The following is a 21,893-nucleotide window of genomic DNA, read 5'->3' as shown; positions in this document are numbered from 1 at the left end:
GTTATTTTTTCGGAGTAACTCTACTCTTATATTTTATCCTTTATGAATTTATTCACTTGGACTATATGCTTTTTTCCCCCGAAAAAATATGTATATGCTAATTGAATACACTGTTTCTCATACCAATATATAAACTTGTATTTTCCAATCACAATAGTAGCCTTGTATGCAAAACGTAAGAAGTGTTTTTTCTTCTCATCTGTTAGGGTAACGAGTCTACAAGCATGGCACCGGCTGTGTGAGGCTATACTTGGGCACCAGGGTGCTTTGAGCTAACTGCTAACAGCATGCTAACATGCTGTTTGCTATGTTCACCATCTTAGTTTAGCATGCTAGCATTTGCTCATAAGCTCTAAACACAAAGTATAGCTGATGATGACATTTACATTTTGACCAGATGGTGGCGTTAGATGAAAAGTCAGGGGATTACCAAAGTTATTGGGATGCATTGGTTTTGGAACCATGAAAGTCTGTAACAAATGTCATTGCAATCCATCTAGTTGTTGGGATATTTTCGTCGAGACTAAAGTGGTGGACCCATTATCATCGCCACTACAAATACAATTAAAAAGATTAACACACAAACATGCACAAATACTGTTTCCATTGTGGTAACAATAAAAAAAACACTTCTCAGAATGCTGTAGGATTGATTTAGATTTTAATGGGTATTATACAAGTTTTCCGAAGGAAAAGAAAACATTTAAACAAGAGGCAATTGAAACCCCACTTCCAAACCAAAACTACAACAGCATCAGCTAACAAAATGGATATTGCTATTACACTGTACCCAACAAATACTGAGCGAGGGTATCATAAGTAATGATAAGACATAAAAGTGTTTCTTGTCTAAAATATACGAGAGCACCTAAGGATGAAACCAATAGAAGGTGTCGCTTCTACTCTATCTGACGAGGGAGCTGGAGGTGCAGAGATTTCAAATCCATTGTTCAGTTTTTGGTCTGTGGTTTAATATATACTCTATAGTTCATCAAATAATAAAGATCTTCTCAAATAAACAAAATCAAGGGACAAATTATAATATTCTGTTGGTGTGTCCAACCTAGAAAAACTACTGATAGGTTCACGACCGTCGATGGTTTCATTCTCCTCGTTTAAACCAACAGGTCCATCCATTCTGCTAAATGCCCTGTGATTGCAATGATACTCAGGGACACAACAACAAAATTGCAGTTTTGCAAATCCAAATATAGTCTCTTTTTGGTTTCAAGTAAGAGCAAAAAATAATATTCATAATCAATTTAAGTCTGGAGCAAGCAAACATACCAACAAATATCTTATTTACAATATCATTGTATTTACATCAGAGGATACTGAGGGAAAGTGTGTTTAAATTCAGAGTTCACGTCAACTCGTGTTTCTAAAAATGTAACAGGGAGTACAATGCACAATGCAAGGTTCTTTTCTTTAAAAAGTGCAATTCCTTTTCTTAAAGTAAAAAAATATATATCCATATTTTGTATATATGTAGAAATGTTGTTCATATAAACAGCATTTGTTGATTTAAGAGCCCTAAAACCAGTGACTAAAAATGAATGCTTTCTGTTGATAGGCAGCAAATTATTATAGAATATAAATTATTTTACAATACTCAATAGAAAATCAGAAGTACCGCATTTCAACAAAAACAGACAGCTATTGAAGTTTTTTTCTCTTTTAGGAGGGCATCTGTAGACTTATTTGCACTACTGTGGGCAAGAATAGTTGCTATTTATCACATGGTTTGGTTGCAAAAAACATTACTGGAAAACAACAAATAAAGTTGCATCATAATATTAAAAAGTAACACTTCCGTAAAATGTCTAAGCATAAAACAGTGGTGGACCTGAAGGCGGCCCACGTAACCTCCAATACTTCAGGTTTATAAAATACAAAAGGTAGACAAGCTGGTATACATGCGTACATGTTTGTATATGGATGTAGTTTTTCTTGCCTGTGGAATAACAGTGCTGCGCAAGCAATATTTCTTAAAAAGTACATCCTCTACACAGTTATAAAAAGCAAGCCGATAATAAAAGTAAATAGTGGTAAACTGGTGTCTCTTGTTTCCAGTGGTCTGCAACGACACCTTTGAGTGTACCAATATTTTGTGGCACCAAGAGTTTCGTCATCCATGTTTCTTCCCTTCATATTCAAGTAGTGTTATGTGGCTATATTTGCACATCTTAGAATAGCTTATACCAAAATAAAATCCTTGGACAGCGTCAGGTGTCTCTGACGTCACTGGAGAGATGTGGTCATCACTGAAGAAGTCTTTCTTAATTTCACGCTCTACAACATGCTCATGCTACTTTCCAGTTCATTTCATAAAATTCATATAGTGTCATAATAATATTGATTTATATCGTATCATATTATATATGACAGATTTTTCCTCTACAAAACTGACTTTGCATTTTGCCGAGTTCTCTTTTCCCCATAGCAGGAGGTGCAACAAAGTCCTTAACCATGCTCCTTGTTATCGAGTCTCTTTCTCCAGTCCTGAATGTGCAACTTTAGGATCCGTTGGTGTCTTGTTGTGTGGTCTGTCTGTGTGCGTCTGTGTTCGCGTCCTTGGCGTCTCCAGGGGGGCAGCTGTCGGCCTGCAGGGCCAGCTGGGTTTGCAGGTCTTTAACAACGCTCTCCAGGCTCTGCCGAGCTTCTCTCTCCTGCTGGAGCTCCTGTCTCAGCTGCTCACGATCAGCTTCTGCCTGCTGTAGCTGCACATGCAACTCTTCGATCTGCAGAACACAGACAGCAGTCAGTAAACGCAAATGAAGGACAGGGTAATAAACAAAGTGTATACTGGCGATTGTTGCGGACATCTTACCTGAGTGGAGTACTTGACCCGGAGACGTTCAGCCTCACAGCCTTTGTCACAGACTCGTAGCTGTCTCTCCCTCTCCAACTCTCTCTTCAGCCGCCCACAAGACTCCTCCGCGTCCCTCATCTTCCTTTCCCAATCCACGCGAAGGCGTTCGATCTCCTTTCGCAGGTTGCGTTTGGCTTCGATGGCCTCACGAAGACGGCCTTTCTTTGCCACCCTCACAAACTCCAATTCCTGCAAAGAAAAAAACCCATTAGGAACATTTCATGTTTAAATATTCAGAGATTACTGTCATTCCTATCACATAGTATTTCACAGGAACGGGATGTAATACCTGCTGAAGGCTGCGTTTAGCTTGCACAGCAGCTGCCAGCTTCTCCTCCTGCTTCACTCTCATCTTGACAATCTCCTGCAGGAGTTTTTCCCGGGCCTCTTTGGTGTCCGTGCCTCCGTACAGCATTTGTCTCATGGTGTCCAACTCTGGGCAAACGTTCCCCGACAGCCAGCCGGGTCCCTCCTGAGGTCGAGTGACGCTCTGAGGGGTCAGAGTCTGAGACGCGCTGGTGCAGGACGATGGAGGGGAAGTCAGGGAGGAAGCTGGCACTGGACCTGAGGGAGAGAGAGAGAGAGAGAGTTTTAATGTTATTAAGAGAGCACTTACAAGAATACCGCTGTGTTCCTTCTCAAAGAGTTAGTATGTAGAGGTTGGCTGTGAGGTTGTATGTGGTACTTATCCATAGTAGATGTATTACTTAGATTAGTACTTAGATACGTAGATGACCGTCGGCACGCCCCCAGCATCGAGAGAGAGGAGCACCGACACCAGAGCAAAGCAATACACTGCTGTGGATGGGGACGGCAGGAAAACGTATGTTAGCCACATAGAATAAAGGTCCACCTAAAAAAATCGATATCCGTTTGAAGTGTACATTTTATTTAGAATATTTTCCCCACTTTATCTTGCCGTCAGACAGCCCTTTCTTTCTCCTTTCCGACAGGGAACTGAACTGAAAGTGAAACTTATCTATGCGCTCTCCAAAGCCAGCAGGCTCAGATGACAAAAACAGTATAGATACGTTTCACTTTCAGTTCAGTTCGGCGTCGGAAAATATTCTAAATATAGCGTACACTTAAACAGATATCGATTTTATTTGAGGTGAGCCTATCTTTTAGGTGGCTAAAATAATTTTTTCTGCCATCCCCGTCAACAGCAGTGTATTGCTTTGCTCCGGTGTCGGTGCTCCTGTCTGTTTCTCATTGCTGGGAGCATACCGACCGTCATCTACTGTAAGTAATACACCTACTATGGATAAGTACCTCATACAACCCCACGTCAAAACACCCAATCTATCCCTCTAAGACAAAGCTGTTAGCACTGCAAGAGAAAACTAAACTAAACTAAACGATTGTGGTATTTACCATTACTTTTAGCTCTGCTCACTTGCTAACTAGTTTTCACACTCTCTTAACTGCAGTACGTGGTGTTCAGGTGTTATAGCTGACTCAGTATGTGGATGTATAGTTATTTATTTATTTATAATAGTAATTTCTATTTTTTCAAATCGGTTGAGCTAATCACTAATCACTGTGATAAAGCATCCATACAGAATTTTCTTTTCACAGCTGCATGTATCAACAAGCATGAAACCAAAACTAAACCATCCTTTCTACAGCTCCTGTTGCTAAACATTACAAATAAATAATTCATACAACAGTTAAATGAAGGAATATTATGTTTCTGTTTGTTTTTGAGGCTACAAAACAGCAAAATCTGCAGACAACTTTTATTCTTCTTGTATTTCTTCCAGTAAACACCAGGTGGCGCAGTTGTACAGGAGTCACCCTGACCCAGCTCTGCTGTGGCTCATGTCCAGATGGGCTTACTGTGTAATACAAGTTGTAACTGTCAAATCTGTGTCTTATATCGACTGACTCTTGTAGTGTTTCAAGTTTTCTGTTTCTCTGGATTACTCCAGACTCCGGGTGGTGGGTGGTACTCACGATCATCACAGTCGTCCACATCAATCTCTCCGTCTGTGTCCATGTCTTCGGGTTGGTTGTCGGTACCGGAGGTGGGCGGTTTTGCTGCAAGTTGTGTGTCACCATTATGCAGCTCCTGCTGCGGCCTGGAAATGGCTGCAGGTCCCCTGCCGGGAGCGTGGCTGTCCCTGGGATGGACTGGAGGGGCCAGGGGAGCTGGGGTCAGATTGGAAGCCGCCAAAGTCTCGTGACTCTTTGAGTAGGACCTGTGGAGGCAATACAGCTCCAGTTAAAGCATTGCATTGAGCTCGATTTAACAAATATCGTCTCTTTAAAACTGAAGCGATCACAGCTTTCCTCGGATGACTCACCTCTCCACCTCATTCTGAGTAACTGGTTTCTCTTTTTCTGCTGCTTTGGGAGACCATGGGCGGAAAGCTGAGGGCCTCTGTTTCAGCTGGACTTGTTTCAGATCCTGGAACAACAAACAAAACAATAAATTTGGAGAAAATCTCAGTAAAATACCATTAGAACATGAAATCAGCCGTGACGAACACACACAAAGGCCCCTCCTCATTTCACAAGGCTGAATGATGAGAGGTCATACATAGGTGATAATGTTATGATGACTCAAAAGGACGGCTTTTACATCGCCCTTTTGACCTCTTGAGCTTAACGGCAAATCCGGTTTCACACTAACAACATGCACACACAAAACGAACCTTGTGTGCAGACTTTGACAGCGATTGTAGCCAGTCGGGTTTCCTGTCTTTGTCAGCTGATGGAGATTGTAATTTGTCAAATTTGGACCTCTTGGCTGCCGGGACCGGGCTGGGAGACTGAGGAGAGGAGAGAGAGAATAGACCGGTTAATCATCGCGATCCTTAACAGAGATAAAGGGCAGCTATTACATCATGGAGTAGGGTGGATATTTCAGGAGCCCACAACTTCTAAAAATGCTACTGTATGACTGTAAATGGTATTATTTATACACAACGCGCAGAGTTGTCAGAACAGGAAGTCACTTTTTACAGTAAAAGAGCAGAGAAAGGAAGTCACAGGGAGACAAGGGGGATAGAAGATGTGTCTGTGTAAGCGTTCAGTCTGAGCTTGGCATGTCTGCATGTTTGTGTGTGTGTGTGCCTGTGTGTGTGTGTGTGTGTGTGCGTGCGCAGGGCTTTGAGCTGAGCAGACACTCAAGCTGGTCTGGCTGGCAGCCAGCAGGGCTACATTGCTCCCTGCCAGGCAGAAGAGGCGCCATCAGGTGGAGCAGATCGACTGCCCGAACCACAGAAATATTGCAATATAGAAACAGAGGGAGACAGAGAGGGAGACGAATTAAAGTAATTGCACTCAGATCCGACAGACGATTGAGTTGAAGTGTTCAGAGAGGGTTCATGGAGGGCTACGGAGGCATGAAATGTTTGCGCTTTTTGAAAACCGGGGGAGCATCTGCCTTGTTAAGAGCCACAAAATACAGAATCTCCAGAGGCCCTGATTGTATATATTGTATGTCTGTATGTGTGTGTGTGTGTGTGTGTGTGTGTGTGTGTGGCGAGCTGCAGGACCATGTGTTGAGATATGGCTAACCTCCGCAGCCCTCAGGTCTGCACTTGTCAGACAGAGGATATGTTTACCTAGGCGGGCGCAGAGGCCAGCAGAGACCTGCCTGCTACTCTCTTACTCACTACTATGACATTCTGCCTCGGGGAATGGCAAACACTCCCATCTCCTCGTCTTGATTCAAGACAAATGATTACTCTCTGTCTTCATTCACAATCCTCAATGGAAACCACTCCTGCGGGGTTGCGTGTAGTTGTGAAACCTTAATCGCTGCTCCGCTGTAATCACCTCAAGATGGAAATTAATGACAAACCTCATTTAGCATTAAGCGAGAAGCCCGGCTGGTGATGAATCACGTCTCACAGCTTTTCTACACAGCCGCTCTCTCTGTGTGTGTGTGTGTGTGTGTGAGTGTGTGCGCACGCAGCTATGAGTGGGTGTCGGGACGCGTGGGGAGGTTGGTGGGTGGGTGGGTGCGGGTGTGGACTTGCATATGTGTGTGTGGGAGGGTATGTGTGTGTGTGTGTGTCTGGTACAGTGTGCTCAAGGGTGGTGGTGTGAGTCAGGTCTGGCGCTGTATAGCCTACCTGAACTACAGATAGCGCTGCAACAAGATGAGTTGATAAATTGGCTACAAATCTACAATAATTTAATCCAATAAATAATTTGATTTTGATTAATTTTAATAATATTCTTTGGTCCAAGCTTTGATAATGTGAGGATTTGTAGTTGTTCTCTGATTTATAATAGAATAATATCATAATTTATGTTGTAAATTTAATATCTTTGGACGGTTAGACGGTTAAACGGTTTTAATACATCGCCTTGAGCTCTGGGTAATTGTGATCTGTGTTTCTCATTATTTTCTGTCATTTTATAGAATAAACTATAAAATGGCTTCTTTCAGACCCGTCAGATCTGCTGACCAATCCGTGCTCTTCGTTTCATACTCCCAGATAAAAAACCTTTGACCCTCATCATCATCATCATCTTCCCCCTTTATTGATATCTTAAAAACCTGAAGACCCTCTTTACTTTTTGATCAGTCATTATGATGACTTATCATAATCTATTTTTATTATTAATTAGTTCTCTATGAAATATGCCTGTTGAGTATTTGTACTTTTATATATTGATTTTCATCGTTATTTACATGTATTTATCTGATTATCTCTCTCTCTCTGTACAGCACTTTGGTCTACATTTGTTGCTTTCAAATGTGTTCTAAGTTAATTTAACTTTACTTAATGATTACTAAAAAAACACTTGACTTGTATATAGACGTTTTATTTTATTTTATTATTTTACTCTTATTTTATTGTTAAATATATATATGTATATAATATGTACACCTATTTTATGACCACTTGCGTACATAACAGTTCTGTCTATTCCTTACATTTATTTTTGCCTAGTTGTCCTAATTTTCTAATAACAAAAAAGTAAAACTTCTCTGATTCCAGCTTCTTAAATGTGAATATTTTCTGATTTCTTTACTCCTCTATGACAGTAAACTGAATATTTTTTAGTTGTGGACAAAACAAGACATATGAGGACGTCACCTTGGGCTTCGTGCATTTTATAGACCAAACGACTAATTGATTAATCAAGAAAATAATGGACAGATGAATCAACAATGGAAACAATTGTTAGTTGCAGCCACTAATTATACCACACCTCTCCATACTGTTACTTCACACTGGGTTATTGCTTTATGAGATGCACACAGATGACATGTTTGTCTGGACACTCCCCTCACGTCTCCCTGACTCACAGATGTCTCTACCTGTCTAACCAGTCACCACATTAGACACACATCCATCCACACACATCGAGAGCAGTGTTCTGTTTGGTTTTGCTACTGGGTTAATTCTGTTAACCCAGATGTCCTGCTGCTGACTGCCTCCCCGCTCAGCCGCGGTGACTCGACGGCTCACCTGTCTGACTCAAGGCCGGTGGTTTTCTAAAAACTGCTGCCCTGGTGTAATCAGACTCTGTAATTACTGGCGTGACTGTTGTTTTCCCGACAAAAGGATGTCTGCCCGTCTGGTACTATTTCTACCCTGAGGTTTACAGCCCCAGGAAGGCTGAGAGCGCTAGACATAATAGAGTCAGAAAACAGACACTCCCAGACACCACAAGGGACCTGCTGGCTAAATCTGACACTGACCTCACAGGAGAGCAGCCGCACGGGCCTAACTCACCACCACATCATAGACATAGCATGGCCACGGAGTCATAACACCCTCCTCTCGCACATCCTACTGCCTCGCAGGTCCCACTGAGCCAGATGATAGGACATCCCTCTCTCTCTCTCTCGCCGGTAGGAGAGGGAGACTTCCTCTGAGGAGTTTGCTTTGGCCGAGTCCCCTGTGGGAACTGAGTCTTGAGTGGGAGGGGGGTGGGCCAGGGGAGCGGGACCACAGAGGAAGCACTGAGCTGAAGGAATGTATACTTGAAGGCCAAGTACAGCCTCTCCTTTAAGACTCCATTCAAGCGTTGCCCTTTTCAACTCGCTATTGTATGATATTTCTTTGAGGCGCTGTAATGAGGGAGTGTTTCAAAGCAAACCTGTAGGCTAAACAGGTTCTAATAGCGGCTGGGCAAGAGTAGACATGCTTTATTTTTTAATTAGTGCCATATAATAGCATGGTAATACCGGGATAAGCCCCAGCTATTTTCATGCTGGCATGGCAGATAATCACTGAGAAACACGTTACACAACACATCACAATCACAAACATATCAATGTCTATTCTAAGAGGAGAGCGTTTGACCCGCTTGAAGAATCATTTGTCAATATTGCGCTAACTGGAGCGTGATGGGGATTGAGCTGTTTTTTCACTTGAACATGGAGCTAATCAACGATATTTGTTTATTGAACCCTGATGCAGTAAATCTGGCACCAAACCAGGGCTGGCATGGTTTAGTTTAACCAGAGATATATCTTGATCACAGCATTAAAAAAACAACATTTAAAAACTTCAGCAACAACATGTCTTTCCAGAAAAAGTGTCCACAGATTACACTGAGAACACTTCAGGAACAGAGGAGTAGAAGCCGAGGAAGAAGACGTCTCAATGCGGGGGATCTTCAATCAATCTTCTGACTGCTCCGATTACGTTTGTTTTTAACGGATCACAAATATGTATGTAAATCTGCAGACGGCCGCAGCGAGTGATGTAGTACGAGCGACGCACAGAGCAGGTGACGTAGTAGATTGAGTGACCGTTAATGAAAGTTATGTGGCATAATAACGAGTATAACAAGCGAGAAAGTCCAGTACGGGCAGGCGAAAGGTGTATGGGTCAAACAAACACCAGACTTTTATTCAGGAGACCCCTGTTTGTGTCCCGTGTGAAACTAAAAGTGAAAGTTCAATGTCGTAGTCATTTTAAGCCAAATCATGATGTTTTTTAGGTCGTGTCTAGAAGGGAGCCCGCAAACTGCAAAATCTGATCAGAGATCTACAAAAACTTGCAAAAATTGCCCGACGACCTATACTAACCTTAACTATTCAAGGTCAATGCCTAACCATAACAATAGATTTGTTAGGTGCTGGTTGATGTACTGTGTTACCTCTGGACAGAGCCAGGCTAGCTGTTTCACCCTGTTTCCAGTCTTTATGCTAAACTAAGCTAACCTGCTGCTGGCTGCATACAGACATGAGTGTATTAATCCTCTCATCTAAGCAAGAAAGCAGATACGTGTATTTCCCAAAATGTTGAGCTGTTCCTCTAACACCTTCACCTACCTACATGTATTATAACAGCAGGCTAAATAAAAACCTCTTGCATCTGTTGTGGTGCTAAAAAAACTCAAATTAAATTATCGAGGAATAAAACATTGGGCGGCACTCATCTGGAGGGACTCAAAATAGTTTCCCCAGCTGAACTTCCTCGGGGCAACAGTCATACAATACCGACGCATGCTGCATGATAGCATGGCATTAAGAAAAGTGCACAGCAACAAGACACAACAGTTTCAGATTACGGCCTCTTTTCCCCTCCTAAACCCCTGAATGTAATCCCCAGATCGACATGTGCTTAGTGGGGCGCTGTCTCACTCAAGGGCACACCAACTGGCACGGCTCGCTCGGGCAGCGGCCTTAGTTGGAAGTGAGAGAATACTAGTTTTAGTAATCTGATCCCTGTAGTTTGGTGTGGATGTTCACAGGGATGCCTTGAGCTCTCTATTCAACTCTCACTGCATAAATTGTACGACAGTCTCCTGATTTATATAAAGCCCTGTGGTCGCTTTGTAACAGCTGGGGGAAAATTATTGGTGTCTGCCCAGAATATCCCTGAAACTTTATCCCTACTCCAACACAGATACAGCTCAAGCTCCCATTTCCCCTCGCTAAATCTTAGCTTAATTTATCAATTTATTCTGTCTCCGCTGTGTCCAGTTGGAGAGGAAACATTGTTTATGTAGCTGAACTGAGCCATGACAGTATGGACACACACAGGGAGCTGCAGGGCTTGGCATAAGGTCGGCATTACAGTAAAGCTTATTGGATTGCCCTAATTGTCTTTGGGATTGAGACTTGATGAGGTCTGGGGCGGATGCAGGACTTTGCTGCTGCTCCTAAAGGTGGAAAATATCTCATCAGGTCCGCACAGCTTGACACATATAGCTTAAAGGCAGAAGAACAGAGTGTTAAAGGAGTGTTTGTCAAGCATTCATAAAGTGAGCTGTGTAGAGCTACTGTTGTGACCCCAGTGGAACCAGTAAGGCTAATTCAGACAGAGCACTTGTATACGTTTCTAATTGTACTACTGCAGCTCTATAAATAGAACTGGCTTGACTTGAATTTAACACCGCACTCAAGTCATTGTCGTCTTTAATTAAGTCCTTTAAGCAGACCCGGAAGAAGTATTCCTGTCCTTTACTTAACTAATTAGCGTAAAGTTTCCAAAGTAGAAGTACACCATTCAGAAAAATGGTCTGTATGAGTGTTATACTATATTGTATTAATATATAATTAGCAAACTGTTGTTATATTTGGTCAAGGTGGAGCTAATATTAACTATTTTATCTACACTAATTTTATATACTCAAGTAAAGTGCCAATACCTTGCGTTGCTACTTAAGTGCGGTACTTGAATAAATGTGTTTAGTTACATTCAACTGCTAGCTTTAAGTCTTGATTCTTGAAATGAGAGACAAAATTGCCGTTAAAGTAAAAGTATTTTACTTATTTCCACTGCATTTTGTACTGGCTGGTTGTTTTTTTTTGCCACTTGTTTGAAGAGTTAAGACTGGGCTTAAATATAGTCAGAATGTCTGCAGTGAAGACGTACTGTTCTGTATGTATTATGTTTGCTTTAAGTCATTTCACTCAATGCAATCATACATGTCACAATGTGAATTCAAACACACTAAACTCTGCATAATCCTTTGATGACATTTCTTCTTTCTGCACAATGAAAAAACCTGTTTCTGATTGAATTGAATTCGCTGAAAAGATCAGCTCGCTGGTGAGAGCAAAACAAAAAGAAAGATTACTGTACTACTGCACGGCGAGAAATGAATTCCAATTCAGGTCCAAACATGGCAACCATAACAACATGGACATGCCCGCCCGCCTGCCTTTCTCACAGTATGTTGACAGTGGTGTCCAAATCACTCTCTCTCTCTCTCTCTCAGAGGATGACCTCACAGTACAAAGGGCTCATAAGTCATTTCAACAGACATGGAAACCCTAGACTAAAAGACACGAAACAGATACCGCCGCAGATTATACATTATTAGCATGAGCATGTTTGGTATGGTTGTGAGGCAAAGTTATCTTCGGAAATGAAACGTGCTCTCTGACTGGTGTATTTATAGATGCACATAGCGCCAAATTCAGCAGATAGTTGTCTGAGCCCCCCCCACCCCCCCCCCTTGCCACTGTAGGCCTACTATTGGAATAAGAGAATTAAACATCAGACCTCATGATCTGAGGGAAGACGCAGGCTGTGTCTGCAAACCAATAAAGGAACACACACTCCTGCATACCCACTGGGACATACCACACACCCCCCCCCTCACACACACACACAATGCCTTTATGCTTCTATTCCCATTTAGCACACTTATAATGTAGGAGCAGCTGCAGTGCTAACCAGGAGGCCGGAGGGGATGAAGGTTAACGAGAAAGACAGAGAGAGAGAGAGAGAGAGAGAGAGAGAGAGAGAGAGAGAGAGAGAGAAAGAGCAAAGACAGACTTGTGCTGACCTACGTTTATGGAATTTAATTTAGTGCTCCTGAAGGGTGAAATGTATTCTTATACTCGAAAAAGTATTCACGCAACTTTCAGGAACATCATGAATAATAGAACAAAGGGATTCTGCGAATTCATAAGGAAATTAGATTCAAAAGCCAATTACCACTTTGGTTTGGGTTGATTCTGGGTTCAAAACATCTCACTGTAATTGTAAAGAGAGATTTTTCAGGCTTAAAGCCAAACAAATGAAATATTTAGTCATGTAAATATTACTTATTCCTTTTTCTTCTCTTCTTTGCATCCTCTTTTCAACAGTATCCGCTGATTGAAGAAAAAGAAAAAGAGCTCTGACCAGGTAGTTTTAGCTGCAACACTACTGGAGTACACAGCGGTGATTCAGTCTCTGTGCTCTTGAATTGAATTAAGGGAAAGCTGTGAGGAAGTCTTTGTCGGGGCGACTAAAATGGTTTCCAGGTAGGTGCGTGCAAGAATACTTCCCACATCTAAAATAGAGAAATACTCAATGCCTTCCAGCTGTTTTCACTGTTCCAAACACGGCTGGGCAATATGAGGATATATATCGTTAAAACAATATAAAAAAGTATATATTTTTCTATATTGTTTCTATCGTGATATATTAATTTATTTATTTATTTATTCTCTATAATTTCACTTTAAACTGTTATGTTCATTCTGCACTCAAGTTCTTAAAATGAGAAAATACTTTTCATTTGTCAAGTATTTAAAAAATAGGCTTTACCATGTGGTTATTTCATATCGACTATTTATTTATTGAATTACCATAAAACATGCTCTATTGTGATATATATCGTTATTGAGATATAAAATGACCTATATCGTGATAGAAGATTTTGGCCATATTGCTCAGCCCTATAGATCCAAAATTACAAAGTAAACAATATTTCTCATAATTTCACATAAAGTATCATGCAGGAGTGTTGCAGCATTTCTGTGGCTCCATCCTGCCTTCCATACATGTGTGCATGCCTGCACAGAACTTGATCTCTGTGATGCAGCAGTGCCAACGCCATCTTTGCCATGCAAGCTTAATCCCTTGGCATTACACTGACACTCATCTGACTCTGTGTTGCTGCTGCTTCTCTCTGTGTTTAAATGATATATGACCTACCTTTACTGATAGAATTATAATTAAAACGTAGTTTAAAATGCTTTGAGATATTCTATCATTTGAGGTTGTAAAAAAACAAACAGGAAAAGATGAGTAATGTCAACATTTACACCTCTTATCTACAATGTAAACAACACAGCTTAGGCTCAATAAGTCATTTCTTGGACATCAGTGCCGGTTTATGAGGAACAAGGAATTAATTTCTAAAAATGAAATGCTCAGTTTGCTTTGATGAGATCAAGAAGGATATCTGACAAAGGAGATATTTAATTTTAGCTTAATTTGTATAATAATTCTTGGAATGTAAAGGAGGTATTTCAAATTAATAGATCTATTTCATAATAATATAGAAATGTCTATTTTGGGTGTTTTGAAACTACATGTTGTCCTACAATCATTATTTTCTCTGCAAGTACAGTTCCACTTGTACGGCCGTAATTACATTTCAGCAAGGGGGATATTTTTTTTTGCTTTTGCAAGAAGTGGGACAAACGGAGTTTCAAAATACAGCAAAGACAAATTATCTTGGTCTATTAAAAGATTTCTTTAAAAGGGGGCAGTAGTATTGCACGTTCATAAAGTTGGGGACGACACAAGAAAGATGAAAATAGAATCATCTCAATTGAAGCTTGAGATGATTCCCCCGGTTTAAAATATTGAAGCGTCATCATCAGGGTTACTTTGTTAGACAGAAAGCTCCTCCAGAGCCACAGAAGACACTGTATGACTGTTTCGCAGGCTGAAAAAGTACTCTTCATGATGATGAGTAAACTGACCTTTATGTGTACAAGCACTTTCAGAAAAATTATTTCAGGAACAAAAGATGAACATAGATTTTATGTCTGAATACAAGATAGCGATGGCAGAGTAATGAAAGAGACGATCTGTTTTTTCCTCGCTGATAAAAACCAACTGTGTCCCGTCAGAGACAGCTGGGAGTGTTACAGTAACAAACCATCCTCTCATCTGAGCTCTGATGTCTCCAGACTGGGAACCTTGGTTTGTCACTGATAAGCACATCCCTGCCTGTGTACGCAGGGAAATGTGCGCCGCCGTTCTCGCGGTTAGCGTACTCCCTCTGCTCTACAGCAAGACAGCAAGTCCAGTGTCTGACTGGCTGGGTTTTAATCCTGCAGATTAATACTAATGCCACGGCAAAGAAGGCAGACAGACGATTAAAATGTCACTGGATAACCTCTCCACAACCCAAACAGTAACAGCTCCAAATACACAGACCATTATATCACTCGCAGTACCTGGTACCGCACGCCTCCTCTGCACCTCCCTCACAGGGCCGAGAGGGTGAAGGAGTCAGGACAGGAGGAGACTGACATGAGGGGAGGGAGAGCAACTGCATGGGGGACGGCTAGTTATGACAGTCCAAACTCAGCCAGGGTCTAGAACTCCAGCGTCCGAGAGATTGACGGGCCAGATGGACGGTCAGATCTCCACATTAACAACTGAGTACAGGGGATGAAACGGACCACCTTTGACCCCAACGACACCCACCAAGAACTCAGATAGCACTTTATGTCAGTCAGTAATCTTGTGCAACTTGACTCTTGAGCTGCAATGATTAATCGATTAGTTGTGAACTATTGAATTAATCGCCAACTATTTTGATAATCGATTAATCGGTGTCATTTTTTAAGAAAAGAAAAAAAAATATTCTCTGATTCCAGCTTCTTAAATGTGAATATTTTCTCGTTTCTTTATATTTAGTAAACTGAATATTGTGTGGACAAAACAAAACATTTGAGGACGTCATCTTGGGCATTAAGAAACACTATTTTCACCATTTTCTGACATCAAGAAAATAATCAACAGCTTAATCGACAATGAAAATAATCGGTAGTTGCAGCCCTGGTTGACTCATGATTTTTATTTTTTTTATTTTTTTAAAGAACAGTGTGTAACATTACGGGGGATCTATTAGCAGAAATGTAATATAATATTCATAACTATGTTTTCATTACTGTATAAACTAAGAATCGTTGTGTTTGCGTTAGCTTAGAATGAGTCCTTCATGACTACATAGGGAGCGGGTCCTCTTCACGGAGTCCACCATGTTGCTCCACCATGTTTACTACAGTAGCTCAGAACGGACAAACCAAACACTGACTCTAGAGAGCCTTTAGAAATTGTTATTACCTGAAGACCACTGTAGTTCTCTGACACGCTTGGAAAGGGAGGGGTGAGCGGAGGGGTACTCAGTTGGTTGCGATCTGCAACCTCACCACTAGATGCCACTAAATCCTACATACTGCTCCTTTAAATATGTAAGTTTACATGAAACAAAATCCCTGCTAGGTAATGAGAAAATGTATTTTCACATCATAAACACATGTGGGATTTAAACACAGGGGATTTATCTGGCCATCATTTAGCTGTCTTCTTTTTCTTAACTAGATACAACAGCAACTGTTCTTTTCACTATTGATTTATCTGATGATCATTTTCTCCATTAAAATGCAGAGAGGAAACCATTCTTGGTTTTTCCTGCTAACAGTCCAAAAATAAAATCAGTTTACTGTCAGATAAGACAGAGAAAAGCAGCAATTTAGAAGCTGGAACTGGAAAAACTTTTTTTTTTAAATTACTTGAATTTTTAAATCGATTATCAAAATAGTTGCAGATATTTTTCTAATTGTTTCAGCTCCTATAACAAGTCCCTCTTTCCGTTTCTAGGTCATGAGCATACATTGCAGACTAAATATAAAACATACTTTCAGCAGACCTTTAAATAATTTAATTTGAGCAATAATAACCACGCACGCAGTATAACACGCAGCTAATTTAGCCGAGTCACATGACCACACGCCCCCCGAGCAGCCAGCGGAGAGGAGGGCAGGTGGCAGGTTTATTTGGAAAGATGAAAATGGGATGAATACCAGAGGTTAAGAGGTGTGAGAGGACAGGACGGGGGAACAGGGGGATTTAGGAGAGGAGGTCATAAAAGCTGTGAGAGGGCGAGGTGAAGTTAGGGTCACTGCTCACTCAGGGTCCCATGTGATGTCATTTCACCAACACAGTACACGTCCTGAGAACTGCTCGGGAGCTAATTGGTTGAACCGAGGTAATAAATCCTGCTGAAATTTATAGATACCATTCTAGTCGTTCTGTTGAAATGCTGCCTTCCTGGTCACCAGGTTAGAAACCCTAATCTCTTCTCCACCACTGCTGTTTCTAAGACCATTCAAACAATGGAATACTATTGAAGTTAATGCTACAGACGGAGACCCGTAATGTGACTTTTAAAGGCGCTCTTTTTGTTTCATTAGCTTTGAACTTCAAATTTAGCTTATACGGTTTGAAAGGATCATAGCTTTTACACTGCACCGCTACATAAGAGGTATATTTCTAATGCTAGAAAGCACAACCGGCTGTTTGAAAAAGGGCTAATGGTTCCATTCAGATAGACAGGAAACAGTAAGAATGAAAGACCTCATATTAAAGAGCAATAAGGAGCCTTGACGTAACTGAAGAGAATTACAGCTTGAGGAAAAAAACAAGAAAGCCAGTTGGTTTTATAAGTGTTCGAGCAATTAATTGTTAAAACATTGCCTCTGAAAATGTTCTCCTCACTGAGTCAAATGTAGGAGGGCCTCACAGTGTGAGTGTGTACAGTAATATTTGACAGAGATCAAATAGCATTTCACTTGTTTCCACTTGTTCAAGGAATTGTCTGTAAGGGAAATAGGGGATAAAACACCCACAACATCCGTTCCTAAGATCACACATTCCATCCTTAAACACTGGTTTTGTTTCCCTCCTCCGTTCATAGGAAAACATATCTACTTACAGAAGTAAATAGGTGAGAGGGCTCGGGCCTCGCAGCCTTCATAAAATGAATACGAGCGCTCTAAAATGGAGGGCTGAGAGGGGCGGGTGGTGGACCGCAGCACCTCATGAATTCTGCAATTTGCCGTCTGTTTCTTGACTCTGAAAAATTCTTGGAAATGTCTTTTCCTGGATGATTTTATTGCACAAGAGCCTGTGTTTTTCTCCATGGCAACCACATAACAGTAGAGCCCAACTAAGCTCTGACTCAACAAACAGAACTCCACAAAATATCCATTTCAGCGCCAGGGTTTTCCCCCCTTTTCACCCAGCTTTCCTGCAAAAACCCTGGCCGAGACGGCTTTAAAAACGGAGGCCGAATGATCGCACTGACCATGAATGAAGACACATGCTGGGATTAATCAGGGCACATGTGTGACATGCTGCAGAAGATATGTGCGGGAAAACCTGACGAGCCTCAGGTGCTGCATGGGGCTCAGGCGTTTTGGCGAGCCGGAGCCCGTGACACGCTCAGTACAGTAGGACGGGCAGCAGCTGGGTACTGTTAACCTGCGGGATCCTCGCTTTAAGCAACAGCAGGTTCAGAACAAATACACCGGACAGAGCGTTACATAAAAGTCTGTCTCTCTCTTGGTGGGCTGAGCTGGAAGGACGCAGGCGCTTTGTGGCGCTAATGTAGCTGCTAACAGTGAAGACAGGCTGTGGATTAGTGTTGCAGGCAGGCACAGGCCTGAGAGGAGGACATGATGATGATGATGATGATGTGTGTAACTATGTAATCTCAGTGGTCTTTCTACAGCAAATCTGCAGGTTGGACAAGATAACCTACTAATTATACTGCAAGAAATGCAAAGCAGCTTCTGTGCCGGAGAAGCTATTGATACTCTTTATGCTTTAAGAAGTCATATTCTTTTTTATTTCATGGCCGTCCTTTACTGTAAGGACGAGTTTGAAGGAGACCGAAGGAGTCGTCGTCCTCCCACCACCTGTCCTTGAATCATACTCATCACTTAGCACGCCAGGAGAGGATTTAGTTCGCTGCTTTCTCATTGGTGAACCGCCAACCTTCTTGTCTTGACTAGTTAAGGCCATTCCTAAGAAAACAGGACATGTCTGCTAAACTGTAACTTAAGACAACAGCGAGCTAGGCCGCAGTTTCAGCTGCTGTCGAGCAGCTGTAAGGCTGTTAGCGCGTGTGGTTGCTCTCCGTCTTTCAAAAGGCTTCACCCTTGCAAAAACGCACAATCAAACAAAATTATCCTTTATTTGTTGCATATACGGTCATTGCAAAGGGGCATGGGACGCTGCCAACTTTTCTCTTTGCCTCTCCCCGTACTCCCCGTCTACCTCGTAGTGAGCACAGAGGAGTATGCCGCAGGGAGGGGAGGCCCTACACAGGAACTCAATAATAACTTTCAGCAGTCTAGCCAGGAGGCTGGAAGCCCAGACTGCGGCTGTTCCCTCCTGTCCTCGTTCCTCCCTCCGCACAGCCCCAAGCTCCTCCCTTCACCCCCCCTCCTCCTGCTGGCCTGTGTCTGCTCCACAGGACTGATGCATTCTGCAGACAGGCCAGCGCTCTTAAAGAGACACAGGCCACATTTTTATCCCCTGAATCACTGCAGTGGACGGAACCACTAAAGCAAGAGCAGAGTCCTTCATTTCCAGCCTCTCAATCAAGGGCCTGCTGGGCTTTCTTTATTTCACTGCTTTTCTTAAAGCTCGAGACTCGGACATGACGCAAAATGTGAGGGAATAAAACCGGCCCCGAGTATGTTGAGAGGCTCTCAGTGGACTCTTTCACTGTGGCGGCTTTTGAAGGTGTCTTTGATGCTTTCTTTAAAGTTTGTCAAGTGCAATCAAAGTTCTTGGCAATGGAAGTATATTTAATACCATTGTCATGATAATTTTTGGAGACACTCCAAAATAAACCTCATAATATGGATTCTGAAATGAACCGCTGAAATTGACACGTCTGCCTCAGGGAGAAATACTCCAAGTGACAATTATCTTTTATCGTTGATTATATTTTCGGTTGATAGATTTATTGTTTGATTAATTAATTTGTTTTGTCCAAAACCCCAAGTTATTCAGCTTACTATAGACAAGGACAAAGCAGCCAATTCTCACATTTTATAACCTCAAAACCATCAAACACTTCTGCTTGAAAAACGATGAACCGATTCTCAAAACAGTTGTCAATCATTCTATCAAACGACTGATTGATTCATCTTTGCCGCTCTACTAGAGACACAAGCAAATCCTTCTGGGTTTATTTGTATGTAAATCAACCTACAATAAGAAATCTAAAACGTTGCTGATGCATTTCCCACATAGTAAAGTGAGAAAACGGCCCGCAACATGAAACAGAAACTTTTTTGGTCTTAATGAGTGAAAATACCTACCTTACACTTTCTGTTCCCCCCATTTTATGAGTTGAACCGAGCATGAGCCGCCTAAATAGCGTGTGACTGAGCAGAGCCATGTTGAGCTCTATACCACAGCAAGGAAACGATTAAAAATTTATTAGAGTTGAGTGACACAGAAACCTACAAGGGCGTGCCTGCCAAACACGCTCTCATTCTTTTGCTGTCAGCACTTTTCGTCTCTTCATATACAAACTGTACAAAGCGGCAGAGGGTCTAAAAACCCGACCACAGACCGGCGAGAGAAAAAGGTCAATATAACTCATTTATATGACAAACACACTGGCTTCTACTATACTATTATTTTAAATGCATACGTACGGTGACACGGGAGGGTTGCAGTGGGTAAAGCACAGCTCCATAATGTATCACCTAAATATCTTGAAGGGGCTAAAGGGTTAACACATCTCAGCTGCAGCATAACAAAAGATGAAATCTCTCTGGGAGGTATCAGTGCCAGAGTCAGCAAAGCAGCATAGTCCTCTGCAATGATAACCCCATTCTGGAAAACCTATAAGGCTGAGCATCCAGCTTCAGATGGACCAGACAGCTCCAGCTCTTAAAAACTGGGAAAGAAATCTTCCAGCAGAACATAACTGAGACTCTCAGGAGTGTCTTCATCGCAGGAATCGCCACGAGAATCGCGCTGGCCTCGCACTCCAGTATTTTCATCGCTTAACAATGCTGTTATTCCCACTTTAGTCAGATGTGCAAACAAAATAAAGCCACCACCTGACTGTATAAAGGCTGTTTCTGGACCAGAAAAGAGAGAGCCTGGATTCTGTAGTCGTACAAAACAACTTACTGTTCGCTACTCTGTGGTGTGCAGGGCGCTTTGAGAGGGTGACGCATACCCAAACAACACCAAGCCATTGAATCACCGGTGTTTACGCAGCCACATAATTCTGCACCATCTGTAGGGCTCAGATGTGATCTTCTGCACAGCATAACAAGCTGACGGCGATGCAACAACAAGGGGACACACACTCGCTGAGCCACCGTCTCCTGAAACACTTTTAAAATACAGCCAGCTCATTAAATCACAACAAAGATCTCTCGCCCGGAATACATCTTTATTTGCAGCCGTGATAACAGCTTCACGGTGACGTCCTCTCCTTTGCCCTCGAACTCTGAACCAACCGTCACCTCTTTCACCTTACAAGGCAGATGCAGGATGAAAAAAAAGGCAATGAACTTCTGACCTGTCATTCAGACTGCGGAGGAAGCTTTGCAGCTCGGGGGCAACCAGAGTCCACCATCCACTCTGTCTCTCCTCCCCTCAATGTCTCACCCGACCATCCCATAAACCCCCTCTAAAAACCTCCTGCTCCCCCTTTTATGGCTGCCAGATGGTGGGGAGGCCTCCGTGCCTCTGGACTTGCCTCTCTAGTCTAGTAAAACCAGTTGACCTCAGCAACATAAAAACTGCTATTTATGAAAAGGCTTTGGAACAAAACACACAAACATCCTGCCACTGAAACAATCAAACGCCATCTCATCTCCCAAAGAGCCCTTTTACAAGATGAGAGCAGAGACACCAATGTACCCCTGCATGCTCCGGGGTGGTGCTGAGGTCCAGATGTAGCGACTACACCCAGGTACATTTTTTTTTCTTCTTCTTCTGTGTGAAAGGGTTTTTATTTGCGTGTCTTGGGTGTGAGCGCAGGACTTTGGCAGCGTCTAAATTTCTCCCTGAGAAACGGAGAAGCAAAACAAACAGAGCCGTCTGCATTCAGGTCGAAGCTGAACCGCAGAACCACAGTCTGGCCTGCGGTTCACAACATTCTGTTCCAGCACTGACTTCACCTAAAACAAACACTCTCAAGACCCGTCCACCTCAGCCAGAGAGAGAGAGAGAGAGAGAGCAATCTGAGAAAAAGTTTAGATTTGAACTCCATTAACAAATCCCCTTTCTCACACTCAAACTTCTGCTGCTGC

General features: G+C 42.2%; 1 protein-coding gene across 1 annotated transcript in view; it reads right to left on the bottom strand.

Moving 5' to 3' along the window:
* Nucleotides 1–644: 644 nt before the first annotated feature.
* skib (v-ski avian sarcoma viral oncogene homolog b) overlaps nucleotides 645–21,893 on the bottom strand; it is a 34,747-nt gene continuing 13,498 nt past the window's right edge. The window contains exons 2-7 of the mRNA XM_074644275.1: nucleotides 5,530–5,646; nucleotides 5,179–5,282; nucleotides 4,829–5,073; nucleotides 3,162–3,436; nucleotides 2,831–3,061; nucleotides 645–2,741 (exon numbers count right to left, since the gene is read on the bottom strand). Coding sequence (XP_074500376.1) covers nucleotides 2,517–2,741; nucleotides 2,831–3,061; nucleotides 3,162–3,436; nucleotides 4,829–5,073; nucleotides 5,179–5,282; nucleotides 5,530–5,646 — 1,197 coding nt within the window. The 3' untranslated portion in view covers nucleotides 645–2,516. The remainder of the gene's footprint in view (nucleotides 2,742–2,830; nucleotides 3,062–3,161; nucleotides 3,437–4,828; nucleotides 5,074–5,178; nucleotides 5,283–5,529; nucleotides 5,647–21,893) is intronic.

The sequence above is a fragment of the Sebastes fasciatus genome, chromosome 1 (genome assembly GCF_043250625.1).
Source record: "Sebastes fasciatus isolate fSebFas1 chromosome 1, fSebFas1.pri, whole genome shotgun sequence".
In the NCBI taxonomy this organism is placed as follows: domain Eukaryota; kingdom Metazoa; phylum Chordata; class Actinopteri; order Perciformes; family Sebastidae; genus Sebastes; species Sebastes fasciatus.
Note: the sequence above shows the minus strand (reverse complement) of the source record. Positions and strands in the feature narration are given on the sequence as shown.